General features: G+C 36.1%; 2 protein-coding genes and 3 long non-coding RNA genes across 5 annotated transcripts; 3 read left to right on the top strand and 2 right to left on the bottom strand.

The window, feature by feature from the left end:
* Nucleotides 858-6686, top strand: LOC109833598 (SPX domain-containing protein 3-like). The gene is made up of 3 exons (XM_020401338.1): nucleotides 858-1196; nucleotides 1270-1408; nucleotides 6125-6686. Exons 1-3 carry the CDS (start codon nucleotides 972-974, stop codon nucleotides 6490-6492), a joined length of 732 nt encoding a protein of 243 aa, XP_020256927.1. The 5' UTR covers nucleotides 858-971; the 3' UTR covers nucleotides 6493-6686.
* LOC109833599 lies at nucleotides 2206-4254 on the top strand. The gene is made up of 2 exons (XR_002245274.1): nucleotides 2206-2551; nucleotides 3763-4254. It is a non-coding gene; the product is annotated as an uncharacterized LOC109833599 (long non-coding RNA).
* LOC109833600 lies at nucleotides 4768-5584 on the bottom strand. The gene is made up of 2 exons (XR_002245275.1): nucleotides 5229-5584; nucleotides 4768-5143 (listed from the first exon to the last, which is right to left on the bottom strand). It is a non-coding gene; the product is annotated as an uncharacterized LOC109833600 (long non-coding RNA).
* Nucleotides 7403-15929, bottom strand: LOC109833597 (translation initiation factor eIF-2B subunit beta-like). The gene is given in 11 exon segments (XM_020401337.1): nucleotides 7403-7846; nucleotides 8012-8140; nucleotides 10907-11100; nucleotides 12230-12355; nucleotides 12428-12530; nucleotides 12659-12766; nucleotides 13545-13674; nucleotides 13927-14042; nucleotides 14044-14209; nucleotides 15355-15503; nucleotides 15596-15929. Coding segments are annotated over 10 exon segments (1242 nt in total). The 5' UTR covers nucleotides 15649-15929; the 3' UTR covers nucleotides 7403-7846; nucleotides 8012-8043.
* Nucleotides 22138-22736, top strand: LOC109832180. Its single transcript, XR_002244655.1, has 2 exons — nucleotides 22138-22291; nucleotides 22485-22736. It is a non-coding gene; the product is annotated as an uncharacterized LOC109832180 (long non-coding RNA).

The following is a 25337-nucleotide window of genomic DNA, read 5'->3' as shown; positions in this document are numbered from 1 at the left end:
CTCACCTAATTTACAACATCAATCTAATGCTTGATTGGGCTTATTAAAGAATCAACTAAAGTATAACTCTTTAGTGCCAAAACCATGACCTAAGGCAATGGAAATGTGCCTATCATTTGACCGAATCACCCTTGGAATCTCCTACCTTTCGAAGATCCATTGGAATCATCCCTTTGGAGCCCTATTCATGTTGCCTCCAATTTTAGCTTCTTTTTTTTGCATGCTAAACCGTTGTTGCATTTTAATTTTGCATATGACTTTCCAGTATATTTGGAAATTTGTATTAATCTCAAAATTATTAAACTGGGTTAAACCTTAGCTTAACCTGGAATCCGTGTTGGATATCCATTATTAGTTATTTGGTTTGATATACGATAACAATAAAAAAGGGTAAGTTGCATACAATCCACTGCAATCTTCAAGCATCACTTTTTAACTCATTTATTAACACTTAACACTCCCTAATATAATATATATAATATTATATATAGTATATATAATATATATATATATATACTATATTATATATATATATATATATATATACTATTATTATATTACTATCTATAGTATATATATATCTATATATATATATATATTATATATATATATATTTCCCCTCAATTTGCTATCCATCACATTAGATACTTTCAAAATTACCCTCAGACATAGCACTCTTCCAAAACTTACATTTTGATAGATAAGTCCAAAATTATACTTAGAAAAGGATATCCTGGTGGAAGGTGGAATAGCAGTAGAGAAGCAAGGGAATATACTTAAGAATTAGTTATCTCTCTCTTCATTAAAAAGACTAAAACATAGCATATCCCTTCACATATTCCCCTCCTTACCTCACATGTCCATTTTTTCCTCCCCTTTGCCTTCTTCTCTCTCTACTATAATTACCCAACATTGTAATTACATCCTTCATTTAGATTTAGATCAAGAATTATATCCAAAGGGAGTAAAATATGAAGTTTGGTAAGAGACTCAAGAAGCAAATAGAAGAAACACTTCCTCAATGGAGAGACAAGTTTCTGTCCTACAAAGAACTCAAGAAGTTAGTTAGGCAAATCTCGGCCGCTCCGGCGTCCGCTGAGGCTGAGGCTGAGTTTGTGAGGTTGCTTGATGAAGAGCTTGATAAGCTTAACTCGTTCTTTGAAGAACAAGAGGAAGAGTTTATTATTAAGCAAAAGGTAACGCTTAAATTAATGTTGGCCTCGTTTATTGAAACTTGATTATGAATTTGATTGTTTTTGTTTGGTGTAGGAGTTGCAAGAGAGGATTCAGAGAGTTATTAATGGGTCAATGGAGGAAGAGGAGGAGATGGCTGTGATAAGGAAGGAACTTGTTGATTTTCATGGAGAGATGGTGTTATTGGAGAACTATAGCAGTGTTAATTATACGGGTATCTTTTTCTCCCTTCCTAATTTCTAGTTGATTCTTATTTTCTTTTCCTTTTCTCTCTTGAATTGTATAGAGATGAAGTGTTGACTTCTAGATTTAAATTGTTGATGTAGGATTTGGTAAGGATGTCTGTCAATGCATTTAGTTGTTGATATACATTGTTGGTTCAATACATTTAGTTGTTGATATACATTGTTTGTTTAATACATTAAGCGATTGATAGATATTGTCGGTTCAATGCCTAACAATTATTATTATTTTAGGTTAACAGACAACAGAGACATGAATTTGTCTTGTTAGTCACATGTTTGAATCTAACATGTTAACTTTATGTCTTTTTTTTAACTTTTTCCATGCTCATTGAAGGGTTCTACCAAAATGTCAGAGTCAATATACATATGACGAATATATATTAGTATAACATAATGTCGAGTCAATATACATATGGTGAATATATATTAGTATAACATAATTGTCTTGTAGTTCACATGTTTGAACGAATATACTATTAGTCACATGTTTGAATCTTGCATGTAAACTTTATGCCTTCTTTTTAACTTTTTCGATACTTACAATAGGGTTCTACCAAAATGTCCCTATATATATATATATATATATGAATGTGTATTTATTTCATATTTAAACTTGAAAGCCAAGAACCAAAACTTGTGTATATATATATAGGGAATTATTCAGGTGCGAAAAATTTTCGCACACTAAGGTGCGAAAACATTATGATTCGTCGGATTTGTACTTGTGAGAATGAATGGTTTAAAATACTGATAACAAATTAACTGCAATCCCCCAACTCTCTCTCTCTCAACCCGTGATTCCATCCCCTAAAATATCTCACAGTAACCGAGGGCCTCCTCTTCTTCATCTTCATCCTCCAGAAACTCTCAAATCAGCTCATGAAAAAATTCAAAAGAAAATTGACAAGCTCAGGATCTCTCTCTCTCTCTCTCTCTCTCTCTCTCTCTCTCTCTCTCTCTCTCTTAACCCGTGATCCCCTCCCCCAACAGATCACACAGTCACCGAGGGTTCGTCTTCTTCATCTTCATCCTCCAGGAACTCTCATTTTTGGAAGCTAAAAAAATTCGAAAGAAAATTGACAAGCTCAGCGAAATCCCACGCCATCTTCTTGGTAAATTTCCTTGTATATTCTGAATTTTGATGCTAATAATTTTCCTGATATTCTGAATTTTCATGCTAATAATTTTCCTTGTAAATTTCCTAGCTGATTTAGAAGACGCTCATCAACAATTGGCTGAATTTTCATGTTAATAATTTTCCTTGTAAATTTCCTTGCTAATAATTTTCCTTGTAAATTTCATTGCTGAATTTTTATCACTAACTGATTTTTTTGCTAATTGGTAGTGTAAATTTCATGCAGTTCTGATATGATTGGATCAGCATGCTTAGAGTCCAAACACAAATAACATAGAGAAATGTAACCGTTCTTATTGAAAAAAGGCAACCACAACAATTTAGGACCGAAAGTGATTAGAAGTGACCATTGAATAAATTTCTTCAGCCCCTTGTGTTTATGACCTTTCATTTTCACCCAACGTTTAACTGAAGCAGGAATAGGCATAGAGTCAGAAAGAACCAACATGAAAAACAGAACTAGAACTGGCAGAAGTACCCAGGGAGTTGTCCAGTGATGAAATCGGGCACAAAAATAGCATTTGACCACTCAAGGTGAAAAAGGGGGGTTGCTCTTAGTAAAACTGATATAAACTTGAGGCAAAGGATCCCAAATCAAGATAAAATTTATGAGAAAATGAGATTTCTTTAGCATCAGAATACATCCTATATCTCAAAAACCTTGGTAAACATATCTTCTGGCATTGGAAGTAACACATGATGGGGGTATCGTGATCCTAAATTAAACCTCAAAACATGGGGCTGTCACAAAGTTTGGAGCTATTTTCATGCACACATTTAATGAACTATTAAACATGTAAATGCAATTGAGGTTTACCTAGTTCAGATAATTGATGATTCATCAGGGTGTTAAGTAACATTTCTTTCCATCTGGAATTCATTTTGGATGAGGCATAATATTTTTCTTTTGAGAACATGACACACATCCTTTCTGGAAATGATTTCAACTACATAATTATTATTTTAATATTTGAATAGTCAGCTATGAAGTGTTTTATTGTTTTATAAAGCAGTACACATTATTTTTTGTTTTCTAATTGATACCGGTGCAAGATTTATCACATGGGATGATCATTTTTTTATAAAGTTTCTTGTAATAATATCATCTGTACAAGTACATATATATAGCCACTTGACCTCTAGAGTTTTAACTCTTTTGCGCTAATCTATATGTGCCTTGTTGAGCAGATACATGCTGCATGCTTGGATAAATTGCGTGTTGTACGTCCAAGGTTGAAACGCATCCAGGGCAGCTTAACAGCATAAAGTTTGACCCGAACCTTAGAGCTATTCACATTTCAGACGTCCTTCACTTGCAAAAGCCATGAAGCAGTCATGTGAGGATAAAAATAACGCACGGTCCTCTTGATGTACATACATTATTGATCTTCCTTCTTCTTTTGAGTTTTACCATGCTTCTTAAAATACCGTAGAAGCAGCTCTGCGCTCGTAGTAACAGAGCAAGATGCTATTGTTGTATCTGGTGTATGTGTTGTATTGTGTATATGTTGTATGCATCTTGTTGAACAACATTTAGGTATCCTATTCAGTAATTTGGTGCTATGGGAATTGTACACCGGCTAAACTCAATTCTTGTCTGAAGACATCAACATTTTTTATTTGCTTGAGAATTCTGAATTATTTTCCCTCTACCCAGATTGATAAACTGGTTTTCCATTTTGGAAGCGTGTACAAATTATTTGCTTGCCTTCTGTAAAATTTAGGATTTTGATAAGAACTGCATCTCTCAATAGCCTGTTTTTGTATTTCGCTGCAGTTTGTTTGTGTTTTACTTGGCTCTCTCAAATTATTTGTTGAAGTGTATGTTCTCTGCATGTTCTTACATTATTGGTAGTATAGTCAAACAAATTAAACCCATGTTTCTATCTAGTCAAACAAATTCAACCCAGGTTTCTATCTTAAACAATGATACTACAAGTGTACTAAATGCAACACAATGAAACTCAGTTGGCTACCAGGAAGCCAAAGAAAGACCAGGCATTGCAAAGCGGTTTGATCTTTATTGAACCATAATTTAATACAGCTTGCCATTTGACCAAGTTCATGTACAAGTTATGTGAATTTGATGATACAAAGCATCTGAAAACATCATGCTACAAGCCTACAACATCAGGCTAGCACTTCATCCGCAGTGCAAGAACCAACAATATTCTTCAGACTGCACAATCACTCTTCAAGTTATAAGCCCCAACTCATATTACCTCCGTAAATTATAAAAAATCAAGAGAATAATCTGATTACATTGGCCGGGCCTGTATTAACTCAATATAATCTTACCCAGCAGGATTACAAAAACATTTTTTTCTCCGAACTGACTCCAAATTGGCAGTGATGTTGTTGCCCAACAGGAGAAGGGAGCGAAATGCCGAAATCTAGTTGCCCGGACAAGCTATTGCATTCTCTCATGATCTCATCCATGCTGCTGCTTCTCGCAATTATCAACTCCCTCTTCTGCAGCACACAAGCAGCAATAGCATACAACAATAAATCGTCAGTAGGAGGAGCCTTTGCCCTGATCCTCCCCTATGCTGACTTCCTAATTCCTGCCCTAACCGTACACAAAGTCCAGACAAAACAATTATTCAGACTGGATAGCCTCGAGCTGTAGAAGAAGTCATCAAAAAATTACTTACAAAGTTTGATTAACAGTATCCTAATGAGGTTAACTGATTAACTCAGAGAAGATACAAGGCAAGCACTTTAATGATTGCTAGCCTGCATCTCTATTTTTTATCCATTTGAGATCAATAGATGCGATGGTTCAGGGCGGCAAATGGCAGAAGACAAAGGAAAGGGGGGAGGATAGGTCGCCGGAGAAGAGGGGCCGGAGTCGGAGGCAAGGCGTTGACTGGAAGTGGCGATCGACTTGGTCTAGGGTGGAGGCGGTGCCGCGGCGTCTGTTATGGCGGTCGGCGATGAGGCTGCGGTGGACGACGGAGCGGGCGGTGGGGGGAGGGGCAGACTTGAGGGAGAGGATGGCGGTGGAGGTCTGGTCTATGACAAATAAAATATTAGTATAACATAACATCCCTAATTAGAAAACATAATTATTATTGCCAAAAAACATATATAGTCCAACTTTGTCACGTAGTTCACATGTTTGAATGCATGAGACAGTCAAACTTAAAGTTCTTTTCCATAAATACGCAAGTATCTAGTGTCAAATCAATAAATGGTGTCAAATCAGTACATGACGCTCGCGCACCTCACACATATATATATTATTAGTCGAGTAATAGATGGATTCAAATTCATCACTTAGCTCACAGTTGTAACCCCCAAGTCATTCATTTCCCCCGGAAAAACAAAGCCCAGTCAAGCAAGAAAAACTAGATTCTTCAATCCGGCACCAACCAAATAGCTACAGTGAACCCTTATCATGTAATTTTACAAAGTGAATAAACCCCACCCAAATAATAATAATGATTAGTCTATCAAGTTGTACTAAAATTTGTAACACTAGTTTTCCATCACAAGTAGACCTTCTGTCACATATATCTATATGGATTATAACACATGACTGTTTCAGGCTTGGCCAAGATCTTGAAGAAGTACGACAAAAGAACTGGAGCCCTGCTCCGACTTCCATTCATCGAAAAAGTACTACAACAACCCTTTTTCATGACCGAAATGATTTCAGAACTGGTAAAAGAGTGCGAGAGCACAATGGAAGTGGTATTCCCAGCTGCAGAAGAGCTAGCTGAGAGAGGAGAAATGCAAGCCAATGCTGCGGCAGAGCAGAGCATTTTCAGAAGCACGGTTGCAGCTCTGGTTACAATGCAGGAACTGAGGAATGGGAGCTCCACTTACGGCCACTTCTCGCTTCCCCCGCTGAATTTACCAGAAAACGATTTCTTGAAGTCGTTTCAAGTTCTGTCGCCAATTCCTATTCCGTGATGGTTGATGTAGAAAGACTCTCGGTAGGTTATATATGTGTGTGCGTCTGTGTTGAAAAGAGAGGATCGTGGAAAGTTGAAATGGAAAAAAACTTTGGTAACGGGGAGAGATTAGTCGGAAAAGCCTTTTATTTTGTTGTGGGTTACATTTTTAAGAAATGGCTTCACATCCGTTTGCCTCTGGTTTGAGATTTACCCCGGTAAACATGTCAACGGCTTTGGTTATATTCAGTGATGTTTGATGGTAATAGGCTCTCATATATGCACATTTTTTCAGTAATATAGTCAATTATCATCCATAATTTCCTTTTGAGCTTGGAAGGGTTGCCAGTTTCCATATGACTTGGTATGAAGTGTTACTCATGAAACGACTCGGTGCAAATTGGTTACACCTACAGGAGCGGTAATAGTGAGTAGAATAAAAAGGAAAGTTACCTTCCTATATTCGCGAAAAGAAGCGGAAATAGCGCAGGAAATGGACGTCCAAGAAACTAGATTGACAGTGAAAGAGATTTATAAACCCTTGAGAAACGAAAATGAATAAGAGATCCCTTAAAATAAACAACCCTTGAGGAACAGTGATAGAGATTTATAAACACTTCGATTCTGTGACTATGAAAACGCAGGTTCACCCGGTCCTGATGCCTGCTGGAAACAGCTGAAATTATTTCACAACAAAAGAACCTTTGACTTCTCCACTTCGATCAAAAACATTACTTATCCAAAAAGCCATGTCACTTCGAGAAGCCACAGACTTCAGAGCTTTGGTTAACTAACAAAGTTCAAGATTGAACAAAAATAACTTCAAGATCCGTTAACAACTTCCTTAAAGCTCAGCACTTAATATGGAGATTAGCGACTTATATGCGCTAGTAGCTCATTTTTCCCAAGCTGAAGGGAACACCCAATAATAGTATACATGCATCCAGCTGTTGTCAGCAAATTTTAGTATATAACGATCAGATATTTCATTGGATAAGAAAAGAGAACACTATCGTAATCTCCAACCATCAACGGAATCAGTGTACAAGGCAGCAAATAGTATATAATCAAGATATGACATGATTACAACTATTATTATAGTATCGGTGCCTCAGTCATTGAGCTTCTAAAATATTGGAAGCCCAGTCTTTCAGAAGAGCCAAGAGACCCCACAGCTTCAGCACCTAATTGAATTCCCAAACAATCACCATGAATGAAATTTGCGCATATGATGATGATTTAGCTCCTTAGAATTTAGCTCTTGATCCAACTGATACAGCATTCTTAGACAAAACTGGACAAAAATGATGCATCCCTTCAGTACAGTACAAAAACTTTCTCATGCCTATACTGAGCTTTAGCTACAAGGTTCCCTGCCATTACAGACATGCTAGAGGTGAGCTAGACAGATGACATAAAGTCATGAAAACATAGATACATGTAATGAAGATCTCTTTTACAACACATGCATTAAGAAAGTGAATATGATCAAGTATACAATTGTCTAAAACAACATTGGCAAAGAAGAATTAACATACCAGATATCTGCTAGTGTTCTTAACTATATGATTCACTTTGAAGATGCTGATCCCCGTTGCACAGCAAAATCATCAGCAGAGTAATAATCTGATATAAGTCGATATATGTAGGATGGACTATGTCCTCCCCTGTGGAGAAAAGGTTGAAGAGCATTAGAAAAACCAACACGATAAACCATTAACATAAATCAAACTTTAAACTGGACTTTTTTGATGATAAACAGAGAAGGGATACTTTGCGATAAGTATACTACAAACAAATACAACAACAACAACAACAACAACAACAACAACAACAACCAAGCATTTATCCCATATGTTTGGGGTCAACTACATGAATCATATTTTTCCATTTCATTCTGTTGCGGTCATTTCCTCCGTTACGTTAGTCTTAATTATATCCTTCTTAATTGTTTCTGACCAAGTCATTCTAGGTCGACCTCTTAATCTCCTATCCCCATTAACTCTAATATTATCATTTTTTCTAATTGGTGCACTAAGAGGTCTCCTTTGTACATGACCAAACCATTTTAATCTATTCTCTCTCATTTTATCCTTAATAAAAGCAACCTCTAATTTATTACGGATGCATTCATTTTTTATCCTATCTTTTAATGTATACTCACAAGACCATCGTAACATTCTCATTTTTGCTACACTTATTTTTTGAACATGTTTTTTAATTGCCCAACATTCTGATCCATAAAGCATAGTTGGTCTTATAACCGTCCTATAGAATTTTTTTTTAGTTTCATTGGTATTCTACGATCACATAAGACTCCCGACGCACTCATTCATTTCAACCATACCAATGTGATTCGATGCACAACATCATCCTCTATCTCACCATCATGCCTAATGATAAATCCTAACTAGCGAAAATGATTAATTTTAGGTATTTCTTGGCAATCAATATGTACCATAGGCTTTCTTTCTTTCCTATTTTTACTAAAAATGCATTTCATATATTCTGTTTTTGTTCTACTAATTCTAAAACCTTTAGACTCAAGAGCTTGTCTTCATATTTCTACTTTAGCAATAATGTCTCTTCTAGTTTCATCAACTAATACTATATCATCAGCAAATAACATACACCATGGAATTTCATCCTGAATGCGCTTAATAAGTTAGTCCATAACTAATGCAAAAAGATAAGGACTTAAAGTTGACCCTTGGTGTAAACCTATGGTAATAGGAAATGGTTTAGTCTATCCTTCATTAGTTCTTACTCTAGTTGTTACTCTATCATACACATCCTTAAATCACATCAATATCAGATATCTAATATCAGTGACCATATTGCCAACATCGATTTCAGTGTTGATGCAAATTGGCTCTCCCTTAAAAAGGTGAGGCATAAGCTTCACCCATAAGCTTCACTAAAAAGGTGAAGCATAAGCTTCACGAACTATCATTATTCTTATTTTAAAATTTATAAATATCATAAAAAAGTAAAACTAATCTAAGAAAATCAAGTAGATGTCATGTACTTGCCTCTCGAAAGGTACTGACACTATGATTTTATGATCTAATTCCTTAACTTTTAACCAACAGTACACTTTCATTCAGGATCTGGGTCATGAAAGTACGTCACATAAAAGGTGTATAATGATTATTTGTGCATCATGCTGAGCTTACACCTTACGGCCCTGGTTGCCTCATATATGTGCCTCCATATGTTTTCCCCCTTTCTTGAGGCACATATTGGACGTGAGACATTTGTGCCTTAAAACAGTGGTCCATCTGTATTCACTGAGAAATTGAAGGTTGTGTTGGTTAAGCATAAGCACTAGCTGCTGCTTATCATGACTATAAACATGATATCTGAGGAATGCAGAAATGAATATTTAACCATAGTTTTGTTTTGTTCCAGTAGTGCTGGCAAACTGAAAGCTGCCAATTTTTGAGTTATAGATGCAAAATACAGAGTTTAGAGTTATTGATTTTTTTTTTTTTTTGAGTAATTGACTACTTTTTCTAAGTAGCAGACTAGCAGCAGAAAGAAATTTAGAACAATGAAAAATTAACAGGCTACAGGTAGTTACAAGGACAAAATGAAGCATTACTTAAAAGATGATAGGACAATTAGCTACTGAAAAAAGAGAGCACAAGAAAAGAGCGAACAGGAAAATGTCAAAGGGATTAAAGGGAAAATCATCAAGTGAACTGAAAAAACAACAGAATAAAAGAGATATCAACATAAACAGACAAACCAAAGGAATGTCCTGATACTGTAGAAAAAAGGAAGCATTGGAGGAGAGAAGGTGTTTGGCTCAACTATATATATTATCTTAAGTAATCAATTTAGGAAGGGTCTAAAAGTATACAGGGAACTATACATGATATTTATCAAATGAGGCAAGGGTAAGGGAAAGAGATATAGATGATCGATCCGAAGATAAGGCTTTTGCATTCACACATCAATCAGGACCAGTTCAGGCTCCTGCCATTGAAGGGTCTGGAAGGATCGGATGTACAGAGTCTTACCCTTAAAGTGTGGATTATTTATTTATTTGTTTTCTATTTTTATTTTCTTTTACTTGAATCCATGACCCTAGCTCAGATTGGAGAAATCATTTCGCTTGCTGCAGACATGACTGTGCCACATCATGACAATTACAATCAATATGCATGATACAGTAGTTACGCGACTTTCGTTACATTTGAAAGTATATGATACCAGCATTAATGTATCCATCTGTGGGTTGTCTGCAAGAAAAGTGATACAATTTCCCACTAACATTGAAGTAGCGCAAATAGAATAAGGAACATCATAGATATTCACAAGAGAATCGAGAGCTGTGATTTAAAAAGAAGAAACTACAGGAAGAAAGGATGTGTCTATGCCACTGTCACGTGCAAGAATATTAGACAAAACAAAGATATAGAGCTCACGTGTCAGTGATGAAGAGACTGACAAGTTTCGGCGGAACATAATCAAATGTGGGGTTGACGACATGAAGACGAGAAGAGCCACCTATACTACCAAAATCCATACAATCTGAAAACTCCCCAAAATCCAGCAGCTCGGATGGTGACTTCAGATCATTCAGGAGAACTTCTGGATTATGTGGATACAAGGGGCATAACTGCAATATGGAAGATACAAATAAGGGGGGGAAATCAAAATTGAAGACATGTATATGGAACTATACATCCAGAAAAATACACAAATACAAAATGTGGAGAGATGCACACAATGAAAACTTTACCCTAATAAGAAATCATGACTTTCTTCCGTTAATGCTTTTAGGTACTCAACTGGTTTACATGTTGTTGGCAGCAGAGATAGAAATAGAATGCAAGACCATGTATCCCACAATAAACTCCGAGTCAAAGGGTTAATTAACTTTCCACAGGAAATTTTGATCTACTAAGTTTTTTCCTTGTAAAACTATATGTTAACTTTATGAAGAAAAAAATAGATTATTCTTCATTAGCTAGAAAAATATTAAACAAACCACATAGGTCATAAGCACAGGGATTAAAAAAATTTCTTTCTTCAGGTCATTTAAAATTGTGTTATTTTAATTAATAAAACTTTTAAAAGCAATGCAGGTTTTTAAGATACGTATTTTTGTGGAAGATAATGGTACTACATGGTCGAATTCAGCATTGCAAAAGATGCAGTAAAACTGCTAGTTACAAGTTTAGACGGGGAACAAATTAATCAAAATGCAGTGCAATTTCCTTCGCTAAATGGGATTAAGAACTGAAGACCAAGAACGTTTGATTTGTTAAAGCAGACATGCTCCAAATGTAACTACGTACATCGTGTTTGTTCTCAAAATTATCACTTGGTACATCCAACGTTCATAACTCTGTAATCGAGTGGATCTTTGTTTAGTGGCAACCAATAACACCAACCAACACACAGGCTGATATCTGAATGTGACTGTTGTTTCATATATCAAGCACCATATCAAGCAAAGCACCTATTATGCCAGATAGTGTTGAAAACAAAGAAAGCGCAAGTAGAACTTAAAAGGTCAACAGGCTAAAAAGCCAGAAAAAATGAACTTTGAAGTGTACATAGTGAAGCTCTACTGTGGAGAATTATCCTAGAGACGTCATGGAACCTTTACAAAGTAAACAAAGGAAAAACAATGTATTTTGAGTTTCCATTCCACGGCACATATCTCAGCCATGATGGACATTCAATCAAAAGATAAGGACAATGAACATTGCTCAAGAAAAAGCAGAAAATTAACAGCACACCTTGTGACTACCAGCAACAACAACAAAAGGTACAGCATGCCTTTTAGCAGCAAGTGCAACCATATTAATACCAACAGGTGCCATAACTCCGCCATTAGCCATGATTGCATGAGCTCCGACTATAACCTATAAGTTAAAATTTCCAAGTCAGAAATTGATAGAAAATCTTGTAAACTGATGAATAATTGTTTAACGTACCATATTCACCCTAGAAATCATCGCAAAGACTGCAGAATCAGGTATAACAGTGGTTTGAAGACCTTTTCCTACCAGCTCTTTTGCAAGAACATGCCCTTGAAACCTGACAACCTCAATTTCGCACTATAAGGAGAACTTATGGAAAGAATACTGTGAAGGAAACATAATAAAAATTTAAGTGCATTAAACAAATAATCAAGCCATTATCTAATGTGCAAACATTGAGCAAACCTGGGGGCACCCTCCGCGACAAACACCCTAAAAGATCTTTTTTTATCTTTTGCTGCACAGAGGAACTCCTTCACTGTTCTTGAACGACCCAGGGTTAATATCATCTCGCTACCCAAAAAAAAGCGATTATTTAGCATGTCTAGGAAAACACAATACACAGGATACATGACACAAGTACAGAAAATATTTCGGGAAGAAGTGAAGATACCTTGGGAAATAACAGTTAATGATTAGTTGTTTGTGCGTTTCTCACAATTTTTCTTAAAAGTCATGATTCATACATGAAGCAATTACCAGATCTATATACTCATGTTTCAAATATATATTCATGGTAAAGATAGGTGCAAAAAAAATCGGCCTAATACTCTTATACATGTATCTTCCCATCTACTTTGAAACAAGGAAAAGGGAAAAGTTCTCGAGATCGATCACTTATCTACCATGGCCAACAAGCATATACGTCCTTATATTCCGAATTTCCAACATTCAATAATAGTTGAATTACTACAAGTGATAATAGTTTTGACTATAACTCTTCAACCGGTGAATAATCAGGCCAAGGCTAAAAAATTCCAAACAATGCACAACTAGTTAAAAGAATATTTTAACACACAGTATCATAATTCATGAAGATCAAACGATATAACTTAACTAATGTGAAAGATAAAGACTAAAGAGAGGGTGATAGAGTCGGGGCAAGTAGTTTGAGAGAGGGAGAACATTGTTATCGATAAGCCATAGAGATACTTTTGATGAATATATTAAAAATAAACATTAGTCCAGATCTTGCATTTTAAAAAAGATGAAGAGTTTGATTTAACGTGAACATGTGGGTTAAAGAGTAAGAGAGTGAACTATATTTGTGGGTGAGCCGTAGAAATAGTACTTTTGATGAATATGCTCGATGGCTTGTTCTGAAATTTGTTCATGGCAAGTATCAATGTCTTGAATCAGTTCATTGATAGCCTCGATAACATCATTCTTTAGCTTCTTGCTTCTTGAACTCTTGTCAGCTGCTGCATAAGAAAAAGAGTAACATATAATACCAAAGTTCATAAAGATAAGTCATTTATAATCAATATTCTTAATCTTATTGATTCCTTATAACTTATAACTTGACCACACATATGCTTAACCCAACCTTCTACATGCATGAAATTGAAAATAAAACATACACACACATTCAGAACTACTTCCGTATAAAACCAAAAAAGATTTGTAGCTAGTAGTCACTAGTCAGTGATTAAAGAAAACTTATGGGGACTTACACTTGGTCTTTCCCTCAGAATCACCTCCAGATGAAGAAGTGTGAGGAACAGCAGCAGAGTCAGGTAAATCTTCAAGAAGGGTTTGTAAAGAGGGTGCCCGAAGGGTGCTTCTGGCCAGCAAGAGCTGCAGCTGATAACGCTGGACGATCTCCACGTTCAGTCTCATCATCGTCGTCACTATCTACAGCTAAGCTAAGTCCTCCAATAGCAGTTGCAGTAGAAGAAAGATCTTCCTCTCTGATTATGTGCAAAACACGCCTCACAACGTTCCCAACAGCAAGTTCTGCATCCCAATTTCATTGAACAGATCAGACGGAATATATTAAGAAAGCTTAACAATGTGTCTTGCCAATTACCAATCTGTTTATATGAACCAGCAGGAAGTATTCCATCACATTACAAACATCTAGTTTCTATTAATGAAGGCTATAAAAATATACATGATACCAATTATTCAGAGTACATCCTTTAGAATTATGGAGCAAAATAAGTTGCTCAACATATATAACATGATACCGAAACCAAACTGGTGAGTTGGTCCTATTAGCGATTGTGCATCTAGACCATGAGACAAATAGGAAAGAGAGATCATTATTTAACTACTGGTTTAACAATCTAAGAAAAAAATGTGGGGTTTCTCCTCCATGGGATGAAACACATTGAAGTTTCTATCAATGTAATTTAGCATATCTAGCATTTTCTTTTTCTATCAATGTAATTCCTAGTAGAAAATCTAGCATCTGCATTTTCTGCTACTCTAGTTCTAGGATAAATTTCGAGAATTTCTCCTTAATTGCAGGAGCTAAAACTGCATACCATCAATGCGTGGGTGTGGCTTCTAGGATTTCTATCCTCTTTTTTTATTCTGTAGTCAGTTAAGAAGGCTTTATGACCGGTTAATAACCAGGTGCAACATAGTCAAATCAGCAGGAGCGAAAACCATCTCTTTTTCCCAAATATGCTACCCCGTTCAGCAGTTGCTCCCTATACATATAAACAGACCAACCAAGCCAAAAAAAAACAATGGCAAATCACGACTGTGTCCCTAGTTTCAGTCGCAAAAAATCTCTTCAAGGATCAAGAATCCCCAAAGGACAGTCAAGCTGCTCGTTAGTGTCGCTCTGCATCATAAAGAAGTATGATCTTGAATACCATCATTTTTTCGCCGCAGGTTTCATTTCAGTCATGCAGCTGATGGTACCAAGAAAACTGTACCTTCTCTTTTGTCCACAAACACTAATCATTTGTTGTAAATAGTCCACGAGAATCCTCAATCTTGCAATGCGTCGTCTGCCGATGTTCACAAGCCTCAATGCATTTTTTTTTCTTGTTTCGTACCCAACCAAACAAAATCAAGTTTTCTTCTAAACTTATCGAAACAAATCTAAACTAAAACAATAATCAAAAGACAACTAATGAAGCACCTACCAACAGGATTAGCAGCAATGAGCTGCTGACCAATGGCCTTAACAGCAGAGATCAACGCCGCCGCCTGGTTCGTGTACGGCTGATGCGACACCACCGATCGCAGCAGCTCCGCTGTCTGCCTCGCGCTTGCATGCGAGCCCTCGATCTTACTGAACCCAAAAAAATGAAAAATTCAACAAAAAAAGAACCTAATTTCACCAAAAAATTCACCAAAAATTGAAACGATTGAACGGTGAGTTACCGGCGCTTGAGCTTGAGAACAAAGTCGTTGACGAGGGCTTGGACGTCCGGCATGGCTCTGGGCGTTACCTAACGGCGATGATCACGAGGTTAGTGGACGAATTGAGATTAATTTGGGTTCAGATCCGTGAAGAGATCTTTACCTTTCGCTGCCGTTTTTCTTTGATTCGGACAGAAAGAGAAATAAAGTGGGGATTAGGGCTTTCAGAGCTGGGGTTTTTGGGATTGGACGGTATCGGAATGATTCTGGGGTTGCAAGTGGGTTGGGTCGGATGCAATCGGGTATGGATGTGAACTATGCCGGGAAAAGAGAGTGCAGGAAACTCATTAGAAAAATGGGGAAAATGTTTTTTTTTGGGTGACAAAGCCGCCAAAACTCAACCTAATAATGATTCAGTTTTTTTTTTCATTTCTAAGAAAACTTTGAGAGAAAAGTTGAGGCGATAAGACCAAAAAACCCCTTTATACCCGTTCCTCCCAGCCCGGCTCTCTCTCTCTCTCTCTCTCTCTCTCTCTCTCTCTTCTTCACCGCAAACCTCCATTAGCTTGCGAACCCATTTTCAAAACCCTAGTTTCACTCAAGTGGCTAGGAAATCTATTTTGAAAATGTTCAAAAAAATTTAAGTGAAATGGCTAAGAACCGTAAGCGTAGCAAGGATGAAGTGGACAACACTCAAACAGAACAGGACGTTCGTCACGGGCGTCGGTCGGCACCATTGGCGCAGGAGGAAATGCCAAACTTATCCGCCTCCGCCTCTGCCTTGATATCCCCCGTCGGCAATTCTGCTCCGACATCCTCTGAGGATGAGGAGAGTAACGAGGCGACGAAAACCCTATTGAGCAAGAAAAGTCTGGATATTCGAGAACGCAAGAGGAGATGCTCGCCGGAGGATGTGTCCATCTCAAAGAAGAAGTAAGTTCCCAAGCAATTGAGGGGTTTTTAATTTAATTAGTTTAAATGAGTTATTTTGATTTTAATTGAGGTTTATGGGTTCTTTTTTGAATAAAATGGTGGTGAGAGACTGGTTATTGTAATGTAGAACCAATTTCGTAATTTTGGAGTAAGATTTGAACAATACGAAGTGTTATCAGTTTGGAACAAATGCATGTAAATAATTCTCATTTGTTGATAGCTAGTTTTGGAACAAATGCATGTAAATAATTCTCATTTGTTGATAGCTAGTTGCAATGCATGTCAATAAATCTTGTTTGTTGTTAACGTTTATGCATAAGTGTCAAGTATTAGCTATTCATGTTAATAAAACGTAATTTTGACTAAGTTAATGCTATTAGCTATTCATGTTAATAAAACGTAATTTTGACTAAGTTAATGCCTTTATGGTTAATTGTTACCTAAGTTGCAGTTGAACGACTTGTTAAGAGTAAATAGTTGTTTATGCAGAAAAGTTGCGGCTGAAGGTGATATAAGGCCTAGTGCCTGTCTTGGATCATATTGTACTTTCATGCAAAAACTTCAACCAAAACTGAAGCAGTGACATTGGGATGCCTACAAGGGCAGTAACTTTGAGCACTATGTATTCTTCGGACCTCCAGCACGTGATCGACGGGCACTAGAGCATGTGCTCAGCCATTATGTTAGCGAAACTGATGAATTCTCTTTTCCTGATCTCATAAGCGGGACTATATTTTCAGTCCAGTTTGATGAAGAGTGGGTGCTGTTGGCCTTCTTGTTTTGATGATGATTTACAAACAATTTACATCTAATATTGTTTGTCTAGTGTTTGTGTTTTATATTTATTCTAGGCAAATAATATATTGGAGGTTGGATGGATTGCGCCACAACGATCATATCCAATGGAGGTTAGCGGAATTGTGGAGTGAAACCTACGCAATTCAAAGTTAAAGATCAAGTTCAAGCTTCATCCGCAAGTGTACCAAGTCGAGCTTATTGAAGATCAAGATCTAGCTTGGGTAACTTAGTTTAGGTTTTATATTATGTGTGTTAAGTCCCTTAAGCTCAATATCATATACACACACACAAATATATTTTCATATACATACTCATATGTTTCATTTTCTATTGTATTTGTAAAAATATTGTATTCTTAGTTTTTGGACTTAACAATAATCATATACATATTTTATTAAGTCTACATAATCATTGTGCAAAGTTTTAAAACATGGTTTAGCCAAAAAATCAAAATTCACATGTTTACATTTTTATGTTTTGGCCTATTTTGTAAAATAATGATATTTTTTACTTGGGAAGTCCTTTTTCGAAACCAGTCATTGTAGCATGTTTATTATCATGTCTACAATCATTCCCCAAAGTTTTACATTTTTTAGAATTTATTTGATATTTTTAAACAGTATTTTAAAATCAGCAAACTGTTTTCAAAACCTAGATTTTCATATATCAGTTCACAGTCGACCGCGCCTGAGTTCTTTCATCAGTGGGCAGCAGAGACTTTCACGGTCGATCGCCACGGTCGACCGTGAGCTCGAGATTTCCCATGGTCGACCGTCACGGTCGACCGCCGAACTCTCTGGAGTTTTCTGTTGTTTTTTGTTGCTCACGGGAAGTCTCTGGAGCATTTTCCTTATGTTTTTGTTGCTCCGCGGTCGACCGCCGTTTATCCCAACGGCTCTTTTGGTACAGAATCAGATTTCTGATTCTTGGGCTGTTTGGTCTTTTCCTATGGGGTTTTTGCTGTTGTTTTCTCTTCCTATATAAACCCCCAAACCCCCTTCTATTTCAGCAATCTAAGAAGTTTTTAAACAAGAGTTTAACAAGGGTTTAAGTTTGTTTAAAGTGTGTTTATAAGCTTTTAAGCATTTGAGTGTTTCGGTTTTGTGAATCAATTCCACAAGAGCTTGAGGAGATCATCTATTGAAGTTTGAGCTTCCAACTATTCTCCCTCCACCACTTGATCTATTGAGAAGTTTTCTAAATTCTTATCTAGCTTTACATTTGCTTAGTTATTTGATTATCTTTCTTTAAAGCTAGTTTTTATATTGAGTTTAGATTTGATTTTATTTACTCTCATTGTTACACACACCCACATGAGCTTATCGTATTTTCATACATAGTATATTTGGGTTGGTGAGAGTTGTAACAATTGAGTGTGAGCTTTCATTGTGTTCTCATCTATGTTAGAGAACAATCATTTATTGTAATTGTGCTTATTGTGAGATTCACTTTGTAATACACTTGCACACCGAGAGAAGTATATGGCGAGAGTCGGGGATCGTCCCAAGAGGAGTGGCATCGGTTGACGAACCTAGGGAGAGGTTGTAACCGAGCACTTGAGGGAGACATGTCTAGTTCAACACTTGAGAGAGTGTAGAGTGGGATTGCAAGAGTGGTGATTGTAAAGTTTTCGGTTAGCTAGAAAACTTGAGTGTGAGGTGTAAACGTTGTTCGGGTAAGCGTAGAAAACCCGGTTGTGTTAGTGGATTTCTTCCCGGGAGTAGGGAGCGGAGACGTAGGACGGAAGGTCCGAACTCCGTGATCATTTAATTGTGTTTGTGTGTGCTTTGGCGTTCATTTATATTTGTGCTCATTGCTCATATTGCCTTTGTCACATTAGTTAGTTTGTTCACCTATTTGTTTACATTATTACCCTTGTGTTGTTTATATATCCTTGCTCATATATTTGTAATATCTTATTGCTAGGATATATTCATTAGTTCATATATATTGCTCATCCTAGCTCATATATATTGTTATATTTCATTCTTACTAGGAAAACTTGTTAATTAATTTTAATTAGCATAAAATTGGATTAGATTAGCATAAGACCCTAATCACCCCCCTCTAGGGTCTAACAATTGGTATCAGAGCTTGGTGCTCTTTGATTTAAGGACTAATCGTCTTGAGTTAAAGATCCAAGTTATCTTTTTGTGCTAATCTTGTTTTGATTTTATTTGTATCTTGCTTGCATACATTTTCTTATTATGGATATGAATGATGCATCTTGTTTAGGCTATGATTCTAGTATTGCTCCTAAATTCAATGTTTTCCCCTATGCTCAATGATGTTTTAGATTCAAATTATTTGTTCAATCTAAAAATATCGATTTATGGGAAGTTATTGACTGTGCTTATATTGTGCCCACGTTGGAGAAATCCAAGTGGAGCAAACATGATAAAAAGATGTTTATTATGAACAATCTTATGTTAGAATTTTTATTAAATGCATTTAATTCATTATTGTCTAACAAGCTTGATTCTTTTGATAGTGCTTATACATTGTGGAAATTTATAGAAGCGCATCAAGGGGACTTGGAGGCGATCCGACAAGCTATGGAGGATCCCGCTTCAAGTTCAAAAGGAGCGCCATGCACACGTGCACTAGGCGATAGCCCTAGTGAGGTTTGCGAGTTCGAATCTATTAATGATTTACCTAATGATGAATTTGCTTGTGCTAGTGAAAGATTATTGCATGCCTACAAGAAATTGTAAAATGATTTTATTGATTTAAAAAGCAAGCATGAGGATTTGAAATCCGATCATGAGTTGTTAGCATCTAAGTTTGAAACTATTTCTAATGAAAATGTGATCATTAAAGAAAACAATAAAAAATTAAAATTGGATCATGTTTCTTTAACTTCAAATGTTGCTAGTTTAACTTATGAAAGAGATAATGCCATGTTAGAAGTAGAGAACATACAAAATGATACTGTTTTTTTTATAAATGACTATTTGTGTTCTACTTCTAATAAAAATGCATATGTGCCTAAAAATAAAGATTTGAATCTTATGAATAAATACATTTCATCTTTAAATTCAACTTTAAAAACATGCATTAATAATCATAAGAGGCTTATAGATATGTGTGTCAAGTCTAAGTCATCATCCACTCACTATGCACGCATATATAGCAAAGTCTACAAATGCACAATTTACGATCGTAAATGCTATCTTGCTAGATTTTGCTATGATGCACACAAACATAACAATGCTAATGCTCATTGTGCATCTCATGTAGCTTCTTCATCACATACACATGCATATGCTTATCATGCACATCATAAACATGCTAATCTGTTTAAATGTGATCTTTGTGGACGTTTTGGCCATTTAGCAAAATTTTGCTATGATTCGAAAAAGACTTCACTTTTGCCAAATGATTTTAAAAGACCACAAAAGTTTAAGTGTGATCATTGTGGTAGATTTGATCATTTGACCAAGTTTTATTTTGATTTGAAGAGAGTTTTCCATTTGCAAAATAATTTTAAAGAACAATCTATTTTTGCAAATGAGTCCCGTTCACCTTTTAATGGTCAACATAAGCAAATGATTCCTTTCTATTGTAAATATTGTAATCGGAAGGGTCATTTGAGAAATTATTGTTATGACTGATCCTGTGCACCACATATGTCCAAGAGGGTTCATAATCTTAGGGCTTTGAGCTTAAATGATAGGGGTCATGTCCCTAACCAATGCGGCACCAAGAATGCTTGGGTGCCAAAATAATTTTTCTTAAACCAAAAATTTTAGTGGTTTTTTTTTTTTGAAAAATTATACTTTAAACTTTTGAACATGAAAACATTTTTTTTTTATTGATCAAATTCTTTTGTTTTCATGATTATTGGTTTTGTTTTGATGAGAGGTTTGTGTTCATATAACCCTCCAGATTTATTAGGTGTTTATTCCCAAATCTTGTTTACCGGATGCTAAAATATTTACATGGGTTGATACTAGCTCAATAGCTAGATATAATTGCCTCTCTTGATTTTTGAAAATCAATTATGATTTGGTTTTATGTTCTTGTATGATTTACTTGTGATTTATGATTTCATTTGATTGATTTGTTTTCATTTGAAAACATATTGCATGATTCTCATGCTCTTTTTCTTTTGATTTCATAAATCTATTTTATACATGGTTTTTATATTAGTGTAATGAGACACTATCTTCATAATGACATATTTATATGTGTCTTTATTGTCTTTTTGTATGTGAGGAGTGTTTAGCATACTTTCCATCTATGCTTGCTCACATATGTATGCCTTAGCATTCATTGCATATATTCATTAAGGCATTTTGATAGGGGAGGCAATCCTTATACTTGTTTTATACTCACCCATGCTTATTTGTAGGGAGAGCTTTCGCTCTCTTAATTCTTTCGTCCCCCTTTTTGATGTTGTCAAAGGGGGAGAAATATTGTGAGCATATTCCTTCTTGTTTATATGCATGATATTTTATACTTTGTATATTCATTTTCCTTTCATGCATATATCATTTTTGTAAATTGTTTGTCATTATCAAAAAGAGGGAGATTGTTGGCCTTCTTGTTTTGATGATGATTTACAAACAATAGTATTTTAATACTTTACATCTATTTGTATATTTGTACGAGTAGCTAATGATATTATTTCTATAGAAATAATTTTTTATATGAGAATTTATATCTATTCGTGTCTTTTTAAGGAGGGTATAATCGAAAATTATTTGATTATTTTATTCCCACCTAAGTGAGAATATTAATTCTTTATTAAATGGTTGGAAATGATAATTCCCACATAAAATAGAAATTGATAAGCAGTAGAACCCCCTAATTTCAGCGATGATCAGGTTTTAAGCTAGGGTTTCCCCAAAGCTTCAATATTTTCCGGTGGATAATTCGCTCTTCGGTGATTTTTCAAGAGTCCAGAAGAGTTAGGGTTTTCAACGTCGTTCTCGGCACCGGAGGATGTCTTTCTCTCTACTTCTCTTGCGAGTTATTTTGACAGTAATCTCTCTCTGTCTTTCTTTGTAGAATATATGCGATTTTTTTAATATAAATTTGTACTGTTCTGTTTTCTTATTTTAAGTCATAACTGCAGTTTACTAATGCATCTTGTTATTGCATGTGAATTAGCGGATGTTTTAATTTCTATGGCTTTCATATTTCACTTGTATAATTTTCTCAAACTTTTGGCTAGGTCTGAAAAAGGTTTCTGCCAGAACCACAAGATTGCAGGAAAGGAGGAGGAAGAAGATGGCTGGTTTGAGGCTAGATGCGGGGCTCAAGGTTGCTGCTGGAGATGATGACAGAAGCTCAGGGGTAGTCATTCAGCTGGAATGATTCCTGTTGATAAAAAATTTTGTGATAGTTGTTTTTTGAGCTAAAAAACTATAGTAGTTTCTATATCTCCTTTTTGTGACATTCTAGTCAGTTTTGGGTTGTTCTCTAACTTGTGGTTAGAGTATGGGTTATTTGTATCATTGGTATGTAGTTGGTCTTGAACAAAGGTACATATTCTAGGTTGGGGATGTGTACCTATTATGTAACAACCTCTTTTGTTATTTAGCTGGCTGGGATATCTTTATGGTATCACATCCTTTTTCTCAAAAAAAAAAAAAAAAAACTCAACAGTCGGTGAACTAAGTTTTTTCTGCTATTAGCAAGGAAAGATTTGAGCTTTTTAATCAAGTCATGGTTTTGATGGTTTTACAGGTGATTGCAAGTGAATTACTCTGAATTTCTTTTTCTTTTTTTTGAAAATTATGGCAGAACCTACATGCTCTTCATGCGATATTAGCATAAAGATTCGATTGGGATATGGTCCTATGGACTAGGACCCAATAATTTTTTTTAATGGAGTGTCTTATGAATTTAAATATTGTATTTGGTGTAATTGGAGTGTCCATACCGCCTCCGCCCCCCCCCCCCCGCCCCGGGGAATTTTGGGCTGGAGAGCTTGAAGAAATGGATTTTATTCTTCAAATGTCAATTTCGGAGTATCAGATATTAGATTTAAGGTCTTTTATTCAAGGTATACAATGGAAATAGGATTATAACCATCTTGGACTTTTTGGGGACCAATCTCAAGTCTACCTCCTTAAGGAATTTTCTCTTTCTGACATTCTTTTGCTGCCTTGTCTCTCTCGTGGAGAGACTTTGCGTCAAAAGCGCAGGACATATATAAATTGAAACCAAAGTGAAAACTAATCACATATTTTGACAATAAGCACATCTTTATCATTACGGTCTGTATGGAGCTCTTCATGAGATTTAGCACCTAATCAGGGTAGAATAATTTTAGCCTATACATAGATGTGTTTTGAATCCTTTTGCATTCATTTTCCTGATATCTTACCATGACCTGTGAACGGACACTCTAGCTACCAACATCACCTATTTCAGTCTCAATTCGTCATGGTGAAGAATTCATGCTTGCTTACCTTTCCATGTAAACTGCGATTACCTGAATATTAGATGAGAGTAACATGAACGTACTCATGTAAGTTTAATCCAGAGAAAACTCAACATAATCTGAACAATGGATCAATGTCCTGCTGTAACCGCGCGTCCATGCAACTTTTGATCCTAGCTTGCTATGGTTTTTCCTGTATCTTCCTATTCTTGCAAGTTACACCTGTTGCCATTTGGCGGTCTGCATCACAATCCTAAAATAAGCTTGTTTACTGACAGAGAAGCTCCTTGTTTTGCTCAGAGATGGCCGAAAGCTTCTGGGGGTTCTTCGATCTTTTGATCTATTTGGTACACATTCCTTGTTTTCACATCTTTTGATCAGTACACGGAGCTGCATGGAGACATGAAAGATGCATACACGTGCGAGCAAGGGCGGATATATAGGCCAGTTGGGGGTGCAGTTGCACTCCTAACTTTTGTAAAGTAGCACATAAAGTGTCTTAGAGTTTTCAGTTTTCTATTGCGCCCCGGCCCGCCACGCGCCCCCCCCAAAAAAAAAAAAAAAAAGTCGCACCTCAACCTATCTCAAACCCACTAAACATTTGTGGCCATTTGTATAAGCTCACTAGGTATTAGTAGCCCATTAAAATTTTACTAGTATAGTACATGTGCGTCGTACGTAGGCATGATTGTTGATCTTTCAATTAGAATTGTTTTGAGACTAATTAACATTTCCCAATGTGTGATTTATCTGACATGATATAAGCACTTATAAGTTCTGTAGTATGTAAACGTATACCTTAATCCTTAAGCTATAAGAAGGCAAACTAATTTATTACTTTTTATTAAGAGTTATTCAATTTTATATTTTTCTGATGATTAGCCCATTGTCCTTTATATCCAAATCTCAACATGGTCTTCAATAAGTTTTAGAAAAAGAAAATTTTGTAGCAATTCTTTTTAGATACTAAATTATTGATTCTTTCTCATAGTGTTACGTTTAACTTTTACTATATCAGAGTCAGTTAAACTCTCTTATACAAATTAATTGAAAGTTGACATAATTTAGAGTTCAAGTTAATATCGCATTACTCCCCGAGCTCATGTGTGTTTTGTGAAATTAACCCTTTAAAAGTTCTCAGGTAAATAAAACTTTTAACTTTCAAGGCATACTTGCTATCTGCTGTTAAAGTTTACCATCTGTTGTGCGCGGCGTGGAAGCGTTCGAATCACACAATCCAAACAAGAGAGATCACAACCAAAATCAACAAGCACAATCACCAACTAACACAAGAGATTTACGTGGTTCGGCAAGTTGCCTACGTCCACGGGGCAAGGAGGGGGGAGATCTTACTATTAGAAATCAGAGAATACAAGTAAAGTTACAAATCTCTTAGACCAAACCCTAAAACAATGCTCTTGATCTCTCACAACTCTCGCACAATTGGATGCAACAACTCTCTCCCAAAGACTGCTCAAATTCGTCCTTACCTTACCCTAAACAATCAGGTTTAGGGATATATATAACTTACAAAACGAATCGGGTCGAAAACCAAAAGCCCAGCCCAGAAACATCGACGGTCGACCGCGGCGGTCGACTGCGCAGGTCTCGCGGTCGACCGCAGCGGTCGACCGAATC

The sequence above is a fragment of the Asparagus officinalis genome, chromosome 3, assembly GCF_001876935.1.
Source record: "Asparagus officinalis chromosome 3, Aspof.V1, whole genome shotgun sequence".
Lineage (NCBI taxonomy): Eukaryota > Viridiplantae > Streptophyta > Magnoliopsida > Asparagales > Asparagaceae > Asparagus > Asparagus officinalis.
The sequence above is the reverse complement of the archived record's forward strand: the minus strand, read 5'-3'. Positions and strand labels throughout refer to the sequence as shown.

Bases quoted from the DNA above. Each gene is read 5' to 3' on its own strand.
- LOC109833598 (XM_020401338.1), top strand. From the start codon at position 972: ATGAAGTTTGGTAAGAGACTCAAGAAGCAAATAGAAGAAACACTTCCT. The intron at 1,197-1,269 runs GTAACGCTTAAA...TGTTTGGTGTAG, and splicing joins AGTTTATTATTAAGCAAAAG to GAGTTGCAAGAGAGGATTCA. The intron at 1,409-6,124 runs GTATCTTTTTCT...TGACTGTTTCAG, and splicing joins TAGCAGTGTTAATTATACGG to GCTTGGCCAAGATCTTGAAG.